Source organism: Scardinius erythrophthalmus, assembly GCF_964197995.2.
Source record: "Scardinius erythrophthalmus genome assembly, chromosome: 20".
NCBI classification, from domain to species: Eukaryota; Metazoa; Chordata; class Actinopteri; order Cypriniformes; family Leuciscidae; genus Scardinius; species Scardinius erythrophthalmus.
This window is the reverse complement of record NC_138240.1, coordinates 12,232,250-12,244,821: the sequence shown is the minus strand read 5'-3', so window position 1 is coordinate 12,244,821 and position 12,572 is coordinate 12,232,250. Positions and strand designations below refer to the sequence as shown.

Here is a 12,572-nt window from a genome sequence, read left to right as displayed (position 1 = left end):
TTTTCAAGATTATGTGTGGAAAAAGGAGGAGAGGGAGAGAGACATGGCCCTGGAGGGCTAGCAAGCCACTGCTGGTCTTGTGCCATGACGGATAAATGTAAGGCTTTATAGAGGTGGTATTGATTGAACAAAGGCACTACATGAAACGTGTGTGTGTGCGGTTCAGGTGTGCCCCCTCTGCCCTGTTAGACAGGCCGTGCTGAAGGGTACAGGGCACTCGGCTGCCATGGTGACTCAACATTGAACTCTAAAAAATAAAGGTTCCAAACAAAAGGGTGTTGCAGCGACCATTTTCGGTTACCCAAAAAACCTGTATAGAAAGAATCTTTTTTTTTTTTAACAAAATAATCTGAAGAACTTTTTTCCACTACAAAGAACCTTTTGTGCAATGGAAAGGATCCACAGATGTTAAAGTTTCTTCATGGAATTATAGACGTCAATAAATAACCTTTATTTTTAAGAGTGTGCACGTCTCGAGAGTCTGTATGTTAATTACCTCGGATTTATAACATATGCTTTCAATCTGACGGGATGCTATATAATATTTTACTTGACTCCGATCAAGGCTTTGAAGAAACTCTCTGAATGTGCATATGCTAATGCCGGCAATTTCCCTTGTGAAATGGCAAAAGTTACATAACCAGTATCTGTCGAGCTCTACTTTTTAAACACGGTGTCTCAATTTTATGTATGCCTTTGAAGTAGTCAAAACCTTGAGTGACTATTCCTGAGTGGAATCGTAGACATTTTTTTCAGACTCAAATTTTCCTGGCCTTTAAAAACTCTCCTGATTAAAATAACTTCAGCTTTACTGACTTTTGCGCCATTAGCTGTGGTATGGAGAGTTGTTTCTGGCTTATTGAACCATTGAAGACGCTGTTACATAATAGTTTAAGCGGGGGTGGGCGCAATCAAATCGTCCTGCCATTATATCAAACCATCAAGAGTGCCAAATGAAGAGCAGAAGCACTCCTCGCACTAAAAAGGCATGCATTACTGTGTGCGAGCGAGCGAGTGAGCTTACATCCAGGAAGAAAAAAAAATTACAGAAGTGGCATGCTATTACACGCTACAGTGTCCATGGTAATGCAATAGTTGTGTGCTGCCATACAAGACATTGACGGCTGTACAGCGTGCACTTAAAGAGCCCCGCCTGACAGGGAGAAGAAGAAAATGTAAAAATATGATCAAATTGAGTCGTTTAAACATTTCAAAAAAATGAAATTTACCCACCGGCTCGTGTCGAAGCAAAAAAAAACAAGCCAATCCTTTCCAGTGACAGAGCCCGTAATGAACCAGCTGCTGCTCAGGTCAGTACACAGGCTGACATTCCCCACATTCCCACGTCACTCTTCTTTACTCCCCTATACGGCTTCCAGGTCAGTTAACTGAACACTGAGATACATGCCCAGTCTGTTGCCTATGAGGAGCCTTCCGCCAGGTTGTCTTAATATGAGAACATCAGCGTAATTCCTCAAGGTGCACTGGAGAATCAAGGCTCTCGGAAGAAAGCCAGAACCGTGAGAGCATGCATAACCTTGATGTGAAGATATTAAAGCAGTTGATGGAGCAATTAAGAGATGCAGCTAATAATCTTCGTCAAGGCTGTTCAGCTTACTCAGGATAGTGAGGAATTTTATAAACCACAAAATAGAGAGATTCCCCGCTGTCTCATAACTTTGACAGCTGATCAACCTCAGACCTTGATGGTGTGCAACAAAGCATGCCTTAATATTGCCACTGTGTATTGTAAAATTTATTTAAAAAAATATGTGGATATATATAATGCATGGGGAGGTTACATCTGTTGTATTTCATTGGGTTTTTTTTAACAGAAGATCACCCAGATATAAATTCCTCCGGTTTACCGGCAATTTCATACCTAATTATCTCCATATGTAACACACTGCTAAACTCTAAACTTTCTTCTTTGCTACTGTCATACCATACTGAACTGTTATTATTGATCCTTTAAATCAACAAAGCGCAGAGAAAAGCCACTAAAAACCAAGATCCTTGAGTTTCTGTACACTTTCTGTCTCTGAACATAAAACAACAACGGGTTTGCACAATTTTTTGAGTAAGCCCAACTAACCATTCTGGATTGAAGAATGGAAGACCAGTCTGGACAGTATGACATTGCTCTACAAAGTAAGAACTCATCTAAACAGAACATGCAGCAAAATAATACACTTTCTTGTATGTCACTGTGGTAAGAGTGCACCTGGAGAAACGGTGAATGCAAGTTGGTGCATTCATCAGGTAGAGAATGAACAATGATGCTCACCTGGCTCCATCATCATTCCCACCTTAAACATGCTCTCCACATGCCTCTGGAACAGCTGCTAAACATATGTAATGGCAAGGACAGCAGTCAAATTCTGCCACTTTGAATAACCGAACTGTGCCGTTTTCATCATCTTTGGAATGGGGTTCCTAAGTGCTAGGAAACTATTTAGACTGGAGTAATGAACATTTCAATGAAAAGTGCTTCCTTTTTGTGGCTCTTATATGCATGGGCTGCTGTAATTCACGAGCATAGTGTATTACTTAACATTTGGCTGACTTTTTGTCCATGCAGAATGTATAATAAAGATGTGTTGCATGCATGTCTGAGTTAATCCTACTCTTGCCATATAAGTTCTAAGAACTCCTGTTAACCATAAATAAACCCCTGGTCATTACAGCTCTTATGATTCTGACTCAACTTGACTTTTCAATGGCAAATTGCACACCATTTGAACCCTATGATCAAAATGTCACACAAACAGTGAGAGATGTGATTCATAAAATTGCATAAGTGTCTTTACCACACAGAAAATGTTATTCTGGCATGGTATACTGTGGTATGTGAGGGTGTGTTTAGCTGATACTCGACCTAATTTGCGCGCGTCAAGTCTTTGGTATTGAATGGCGGTTATTTGGCGGCCCCTAGCGAGAGCTGTGTGAATAACTTCAACTCGATTGCAATCTTGTTAATTACGAGCCCTCTGGTTATTCATAAAAACCAGCATCACTTAAAAGGTTTCCAAAGGAATAATAACAAAGCAAAGCTGTGAGGTTTAAGTAAGACATCACATTAAAAACAAGTTGAGTGAAAACAGCATGACGCGCATCAACTTGCCACAAAACTCTTCACAGATGACAGGATTTTGGCAATGGGCGTTTATTGCATTCAGCCTTTAGCTGAGAGATCTCAAAAGGGATATTTATTACCTGCGTGTGACACACCGTTTCAGCCACATTTTTCCAGACAACAATTCCGAATCAGTCCTTCTGGTATTCGTCCATTTATGCGTTCCAACAAACGTCGACGCTCAAGCGTAATGGTCACCTTAAGTTAGACACCTTACTCCAAATGTTATGGATGCTAGCATTCTAATGTTATATCCGAGAAACAGAACGCTTGAAATAGCTCCACGTCTCTCCAGAGCGCACCAAACGAGGACTGTGCGAAATATTCACCAAAAAAACAAACAAACAAAAAACAAGGACGCGTCTTGTCCCCTTTTTTAGTTGCTCGCTGTTTTCTCCTCAGAAGTGCGCACGGACGTGCAGAGCGACCCAGCGACAGCGTGGGCAGCTGGACGGTTCAGTTGCTTCTCAATAGCCGCCTTCTTTTACATTCGCAAGTTCATCTAGATTATACTCCACTGGAGAAAAAAAGTCAAGAAGCGATGGGAACCAGGCGGCAAGGTGACGGCGTCAACATCGCCCGTGCGCTGCGCTCGCGGTCACCGCGCACTTTTTCTACATTGTCATTATGAGACCGAGTGCAGGCAAAAAACGACAAGACAAAACATTGAGATTTCCGTGGCGCAAAAGCATGTCATTCATCGGCTGTAGAAGATCTTCGATAGTTCGCGCAATCTTCCTAGAGCCCAAATAAATTGGTGATGCGGGGGGGAAAAAACAAGAGTGAGGAATGAAACACCACTTCACGGACGCGCGTGATGAGTAGAGCGCGTGAAAGCAACGCTCGTCATTTGGTAGATAGACAGATAGTGTTATCACCACTGCGCGCGCTATCCACCCTCTCTCTCTCTCTCTCTCTCTCTCTCTCTCTCTCTCTCTCTCTCTCACATACTCTCTCTCCTTTCCTCCTCCGTCTGACTAACAACCTGCCAGTCCTGCTTTAGCTGACAAACCTGTGACGTCATTTTAAAGTAAAATATGTAACATTTTAGACATCCTTCCCCTTTTTCCCCTCAGAGGAGTTCATCCGAACTCAATTCTATCCCAATCTTTGCTTGCAGAGATAAATCAGTCTGCATATGGGCTATGAAAAGCTCAACCAGTACAGTACATAGTTTCCACTAAGGGGGAGATCAGTTTCTCATCTCAAGGTTAATACAGTGTCAGGTGGGTTTACTGAAGCAACAGAGCCATATCCTGGAAATTACATGAGAGTGTAATGCTACATTTTTCTTCCTTGTGTAACATAGAAACTCTTTTTTGTTGTTAAGATGATTGATCTTCCACTCCATATAAGAAGAAGAAGAAGAAGAAAGAGACAGCGGTGGTGTTAAATAATCTTGAATTCCTGTTTATTTCACAGGCTTTAGCCGGATGAAAATGAATAAAAACTCTGTAGACTGTCGGGCAACAGCAGGAAAGCTCATTAAGCTGGTGCGTTTGAGAGAATGGTTTTGTGAAAACAACCCTGATGAAGAAAATACACTCTTGCTCTTATGTTATGAAATGTCACGTTTTGCCTTCATTGTGGACCAAAATATCCCCATAAGGATAGTTAAACCCATCACACATTTTGTGGTGACCAGCTAATGACCCCCACGAGGAAACAGCTTAATAAACACAATAAATAATGCCTTCATAAAAATCTAAAAATACAAAAAGGTTTGTGCAAGGATTCCGTCTAGAAAATGTCATTAGCTCACTATAAAAACAAAGGAAAGACATCAACATAATAACAGGCTTATATGTATACCACTTTCTACAGCAGATGAGCAGAGTTTAAAAGATGAATTTTCTAAATGCGAGGCATAGAATGTTTACAACGTCTATGATCATCTAGGAAAGCTGCTTTAAATTGTGCCAGTATAAATCGGGTGTTTGTGGAAATAGAAAATGAAGAGATAAATAAGCAGCATTAAAGAGCAGTACAGCATATCAAATCCAGCCTTAACAGCAAATGTTCAGCAGATACCATCAGCTCTGCATTTTATCGCCATTCCAATCTTACTGGAAATGCATTTTGGAGAAACTTTACATTTTAGCATATGTAAGAGATCATTTACACTATCTTAAAGGAATAGGTCACTTAAACGTGAAAATGCTGTCTTCATTTACTCACCCTCAAGTCGTTTCAAACCTGTATGAATTTCTTTCTTCTGCTGAACACAAAAGAAGATATCTTCTTAAAAGATACTTAAGAAGATATTCGGTAACCAAACTGAAATTTTTTCCCTACTATGGAAGTCAATGGGGTACATCAACTGTCTGGTTACAGACATTCTTCAAAATATCTTCCTTTGTGTTCAGCAGAAGAAATAAACTCATAAAGGTTTGAAACAACTTGAGGGTGAGTAAATGATGACAGAATTTTCATTTTTAAGTGAACTATTCCTTTAAACCTGATATAATGGGAGAACAAAAAGGATAAATATTTTGTCAATGCATTTAACCTCTTTGTAAATATATTATAAATCAGTTTTGTGTTCAATCCACGCTGAAAAAGATGAAAATAAATCAAACTTTATTCTGTGGGTATACAGTCATTTCACTTCCTGTAAAACACGAAATCCTAGCAGAAACCTCAGTCCTTAGAAAAAGAGTTGAGCAGTTTTGCTGAGTGAGTTATTCATTACGTTCTGTATGTATCAGGCTGGGTATTTACTAACACAGGATTACTGTGTAATCCTTACACTGATGATTTAAGCCTCCAATGTAAAGTGCCCGAAATGCTGACTCAAAAAAGCATTTTGACAACGACATCGACCACAGCAATTCCAAGTTCAATAACAATTTGGGCACGTTGCTAACCTGCAATAATTCGATAACTGTGATTAGTTAAACTTGTCAAGAAACTGGGGTCTTATCTGTCTTGTTTTAATTGAGCCATTACTTCAGCTTCAGACAACTGTATTATCATATGCAAATTAAGTGAAGTTCGCAGTGTATTGTCTTTGGTAATTAGCCGAATCTTACTGCATTCATTTAGCTGCTTCTAATTTGAAAGGCTAAGGGGTCAAGACCAAGAGTTATTGTGAGTTAGTGTATGTTGTCAAGGAGGCCAAAGGTGAAGGCGTGGACAAGAGAATTCTTTGTCATGAATTTAAAGCAGAGGTTATGCTAATGAATGAAAGTTTATTTGATTCTTAAAGGGGTCATCGGATGCCAATTTTTCACAAGTTGGTAAGATTCTTAAAGGTCATAGTGTAAAGTTTGTAACATACTTTGGTTAAACTTCCTCAATGGTTGTGTAAAACCACCCTTTTATACCTCCTCAAAAACGTTTCGGTTCATGTCTCTTTAAATGATAATGAGCAACTGCTTTTTATTTTTCATTGTATGGTAGTTGTGTCCACACTCTGCAAAGACACATTTATATGCAATTTTTCATCCGATGACCCCTTTAAAACTTTCATTTTAAACCTATACAGATACAGTCTGTATTGAAGCAGCTGCAGGATTTTTCAGCTTTAGATGTTTTATGATGATTAGATTTTTCGAAACAGACCTAGAAAGAGATTGCAGATATTGAATCACTGTTCACCACAGTGTCCATAGGAGCCCAATGTGATTTACACAAGACAGACACGTTGTTGGGATCAACATCCTATCCATCAAATCCCTAACCTTAGTCGGACCGCCCACAGTACATCCACTGACAGCCTGATACATAATCACAGGCAAGTCAATCCGATTCTACGCTATGCAATTTCTGACATTTGGGGTGTACTAGTCCATCTGGAAATAAAGTTGTGTTTAGAAGGTACAGGGTTGATGCAGCGAGTGCTCTGTTGTTCATGTGGGCTAGACAGAATTAGCCTGCAGGCATTTCTAGGCCAGAATAATCTCCAAGGATGTTTCTTAATTGTGTAAAGCGTGTTAAAAACCAAACTTGCAATTCAACTTATTCAACATTATGTATTTATGTTTATATTTATGTTCAACGGTGGTTTATGGACCATTCACAGTGACCATAAACCCAATACTTCAACCAGAACCATAAATTCAACAAACAAGAAACAATATTTAAAAAATTCAGCCCCTCCAAAAAAAATCTGTTTTTGAACAAAGTCTCTTACGCTCGTCAAATGTAATTAAAAATACAGTAAAACAATTTCATTGTGAAATATTATTATAACTATTTTCTTTGAAATATTTTATATTTAAAGATTTAATATGCATTTTCAGCAGCCGTTGCTCCAGTCGTGAGTGTCGCATGATCCATCAGAAAGCAATAGAAGCAGCTCTGAGACACACATAACCTACACGCATATAGCCAAAATAAATAATATTACAGTAATTATTCACAAAGGCTGCAATTCAATTGAAAAAAATATGTATATTTAATATATAACCAGCAGGGCAATTATAAATCGCAGCCTTAGTGAATTCACAATAACACTATGCTATGGCTTTACTAGCCTATATCATGCAGCCTTAGAAAACGGTATAATAATGCGGTCCGTGGAATGCGCCACTTCCTATTTTGCTGTTTACTCCACACGGCAGACTCGAATTTAAATCGAGGAATCGTGACAGCCCTAAACTTTTTTATTTTTATATTTACTGACCCCAAACTTTTAAAAGGTAGTAATAAAAATAATAATAATTTTATGAATTATACAAGGCATACAGACAGTTATCATATGGAAACTATATATGGAATATTTAGTTAATAGATTTGATGCTCATTCAGTTTATACTTTGTCCACATCTGGATAAATACATACACATTTTTACTAGTCACTTGACCATACGGTTTAAGCTTCAGTTTTGACTAGTAGTGCCTAGTTAGCATATGTCAGACATCCGTTCCCCAAATGTCACTTCATTAATGAGATACTCACTAGCAATCAATACATCAAGACATGTTTATATTTTGAGGAGTTAATCAATGCTCTATATTAAGAACTGTAAAACAACATAATGATTTATTGATCCTTCTGCTGAACCCGCAACACAGTAAATTATAAGTGGAACACCTTGAAACCAATATAATATTTGGCCATGCAGGGTCAAATCAATAATCAGTTACAAGATGACAATACGTTTTTGGCTAACTTTTTTTATGACTACATTTTTTTTATAGTTTTTAACAGTTGTTTTACTCGTACAAAAGAACAGTGGGCCTTGTATATTTCAAGGAATGCTCTGCATTATGTGCTCAATATTCACCATATTCAGAGCTGTAATAACCCCTTAAAAGGTGGAATAATTGCAAATCACTTTGAACACAACATGAGACACAAATAGCTGCCACAACAATAAGACAGTGACCATGACAACCGGACTGAAGAGAGGACATCTCCTCTATCTGATAGTGAAACGTTGGAGATGAGAGAAACAAAATGGCCTATTTGAGCACAATGAGCAGTGAGACCAAGATAGTTAACAGAGCAATAAGCACCTAAAAGGGCTTATTCGACGGTTTTAACTCTTTGAAGGTTTGGTTTGATAGATTGGTCACTAAAAAGTTGTAAAATGTTCGCAATGATGATGCTGGACATATTAGACTCAAAGAGATCCCTTGTGAAAAAAAGAAGTACACTTTAGCTTACATTTAAAAAGAGTAGTTATCATAGAAAAAACACTTATACAAATAATCAAAGATAAAAAGAATTAAACTCAAATACTTAAGTGAAACTGAATGTAATGTTTTCAGACACTTAAGAGCATGTTATTTACAATTCAATGGAAATGTACTGTAGTTTAAATTTACATTAAAAGCAATTGATTTTAAGAGTGCTTTTTTGATCCACTTTAGTATATTTTTCATAATTGCTTCTATTGTCTTTGAAATATGATTAAAGTGTCCTGTTGAATGTACTGACAATAATTATTTATGGTGAACTATATTAAACGTTGTCATTTCTTTTGAAACTTGTACAGTATGTCATGCATTTAAATATAAATGTAATTACACATTTGTAATAATGAATTTGCAATTAAGTACATTTAAAATGTATGAACTTAACATGTATTTACATATATTTTTAAATGACAGACTACAGTTGAAATCATAATCAAGTACTTTACATGTGTAGTCAACATATCTTTTAAGAATCTTTTAATTTTAAGTGTGTTATAGTCATGAACCTTTACTCTCTTTAAGTACACTTAAGTGGCCTTATATTTCATTAAACTAAAATAGAATTAAGTGCACTTCTTTCTCATTAAGTGAGAATTCACACAAACATTTAAATTCAGTCATTATTCACTCACTCTTACATCATTCCAAACCTGTATGGCGTTCTTTCTTCGGAACAGATATTTTGAAGAATTATTAACTCTTTTGTTGTGAAGGTCCAATACAACATCTGTATGGACCAATTTTTTATTTTGTACAAATTTGAGATTTTTCAAAATATCTTTTGTGTTCCACTAAAGAAAGAAAGTCAACAACATGAGAGTAAGTGAATCCCTTTAATAGGTCTATAACCTTTCAGAAACACTTTTTTTCAACAGCCACAATTCCTTGAATTTAAAACCGGTGATTCAAACATGAAAAAATATCAGTATGCACTCCAGCAGAGCAGTCTTGAGTAGGTACTTGGGCAACAGATGGTATTATTTAGTATACATCAGAGAATCCATTTTCTATCAGGTGTTTATGGTGAAGAATACAGAGTGACAATTAGATATGTTTGAAATGTTTGAGAGTCTCAGCTGCTTCAGAAAGCTCATTTTACATCAGTCATTCTGCAACTAGTGAGGCTTTCAGTTCAACAGCCACTTGTCTTACAAACCTCTTAAGAGTAACAGGCCAGCAATAAGCCCCACCATGGGCCTTACCCTCCAGGCAAAATAACCCAGAGCATTCAACTAGTATTTGATGCACAGAGCTCTCGTTCAGGCAGTAAGAGACTTCTATAAGAGGATGATGGGAAGAATCACAGGTGATAGACAGTGCACGAGAGGGAGAAAGAATAAAACCGGGACAGAGTGAGCGAGATAGAGGAGCCAAATGAGGAGGTGTGAGTCCTGGCTGTGTGCATTAATTCTCTGCTCATCTATACTCTGAAGGGCAAGACATGACGTATTACCACTCCCCCCCGACACACACTGCCATCTAGAGATGCACACTTTGGTATGCACATACACAGTGTAGATGAATATTGACTTTTAAATATTTGCATTTCTATCAGCACACAGCAGGTCAGGTGTATGTTTGATGTACACGTGGATCTGAGAACTCATAAACATGCAGACGCTGATATGGACACATAAAATGGACCACCTTCTGCCGTTTTTTAAGTGGGGATCTTCACCCAGGCAATTTCAGTAATCTCATCTCCAGGCTGTGGAGGCGGACCTAAGATTTGCCCGACATCTGATGTTGTCTTTGATTAAGATTCCTGACAAGACCTCTGGAGTCTAGAGTGTAGCACAGTTCTCACCTGGGAAGGGTTTGAATGCTGAAGTGTAGAAAAAGTCATTGCTATGGAAACAGGCATAATACTGAAAGCATAGAAATGCATTTGAAAAAAAGAAAAAACAGAAGGAAGCAGATTACAGGGTACGTTCGGGTCAGCAAAGTCTTTGGGGGGAAAAAATATGAGCAGACCAAGAGCCATTCTGCCTGACCTAAATGGTATCACTACCTGGCTGTGATCAATGCGCATAGGTGACACTTACTATTACCAGGGTTATTTTAGTTAACCATAAAGATTCCTGTACTAAACTGAAATAAAATCAAATATAACAAAAACAAACTTCATTCATGACAACTCTCTGAGGGTTTGGCATGATGGACAGGACTAGCCATTAACTTTTTTACTCACCAGCCACTGTGGCTAATGGTTTTCTAATGGTTTTCTAATGGCTAATGGTCACCAACAATATTCATCTGGAGCAAATGAAATGAGTGAGTGAGGGAAGGCGCTGTTGGAGAGATAAGAGAGCAAGAAAGAGCAGCTGGTATTGTGTATCTATTATGTGGAAAATGAGTATTGGAAGCGTTTAAGATATTTCAGTACCGATATGCTCGATTTCAGTACCGATATGCTCGATATGATCGAAAAATCTATATTTTTGACAACACTATGCACTTCGTTTTTTATTTAAGATGCCTTTTTAAAAGACTACAAAATTATATATATATATATATATATATATATATATATATATATATATATATATATATATTTTAATATATAATTCAAACCGCCAAAGTGGCTAAGGAGTAGGAGTGACTGCTTTACACGCCACTGCTGAAATCCACCCGCATTTTTGCAGGTATTAATGTCAAGCCCTGGTGATGGATATGACAATGTTAATGTATTTGGTCTTGGCGGAATAGATCTGCTATGCTGCTGCTGCTGCAGAGCAAGTACAGAGACTTTCTACTTACTTTCTATACCCGTAGCAAACTCATTAGCTGCAGAATCAGCAGAATCCAATCAGCTCAAGCCATGTTAGATGATGATATTTTGATCAGTATTGTGCCACCTAGAGTTTCCTGACTGGACTATGTGTTTATTTGATCTATTTGCCAAAGCAACATTTCACATTTTCATTTAGTTTAACTTGATGTGCTAAAATAACTAAAACTAAAAAAACAAAAATAAAATATTATACTAATGATGCGAAAATAACACTGTTAGTCACTGTTAGTCAAATAGAGATGGAAAGAGTTCATTTAAATGCTAGAAAACTACAATTGAATAGAATTCAGGCTTTTCAGCTAAATTAAAACAATTATGAGAGAGTAAACAAATTAACACATGAAAAAAATGTACAAGTTAATGTGCAAATATATAAAATAATTGTTTTGCTCAACAGAAACTGTAACATATTATTAAACAAATGTGACAAATTGTCCCTTGAATAAATTCCCATCACATTAATATATATATTTAAAATATATCAAAATGTCAAACAGTTATTTTAAATTGTAATATTATTTCACAATAGTACTGAACAAAAAACTTTTGTACAGTATATATATTTAAATGAATAGCTGTTTATTTTGTGATGTCAGCATGTAGCTGATGCATCCATTTCATAATGCTCATGAAGAGGTTTTCTGAAAGTCTTTGAAAGCAGTTGAAAGCAGACCCCATTAAAACACTCAGAAAATGCAAGTGTACATGAACAGGTGCAGATTGCTGTTGTTTTATCGTTTGTAAGACAGCTCTTATGTAAGTCCCAAAGCTTGACTAACACAGCAAAAACATTTTCTTAAACAGTATGGCTTAATTCCCAGTAAAAGTATTCAGACATCCTCAAAACAAGATACATTTACAAAAGCAGAAATATTGCACAAGATATTGACACTTGTCTTTAGATGTTTCCTGTAATATCGTTGTAATATTCTAGATATCATATTCCCCACTTTTCTTTTTCTAAGCATACAGTAAATCAAACAAAATGTAGTCTTT

The 12,572-nt window shown here is 37.1% G+C and overlaps 1 protein-coding gene across 1 annotated transcript in view; it reads right to left on the bottom strand.

Annotated features, from left to right (window-relative positions):
* Positions 1-3,245, bottom strand: part of ajap1 (adherens junctions associated protein 1) — a gene marked incomplete at both ends in the record, with an annotated part of 48,129 nt that extends 44,884 nt beyond the window's left edge. Inside the window, one exon of the mRNA XM_081348968.1 lies at positions 3,217-3,245. Coding sequence (XP_081205094.1) covers positions 3,217-3,245 — 29 coding nt within the window. The remainder of the gene's footprint in view (positions 1-3,216) is intronic.
* Positions 3,246-12,572: the final 9,327 nt, after the last annotated feature.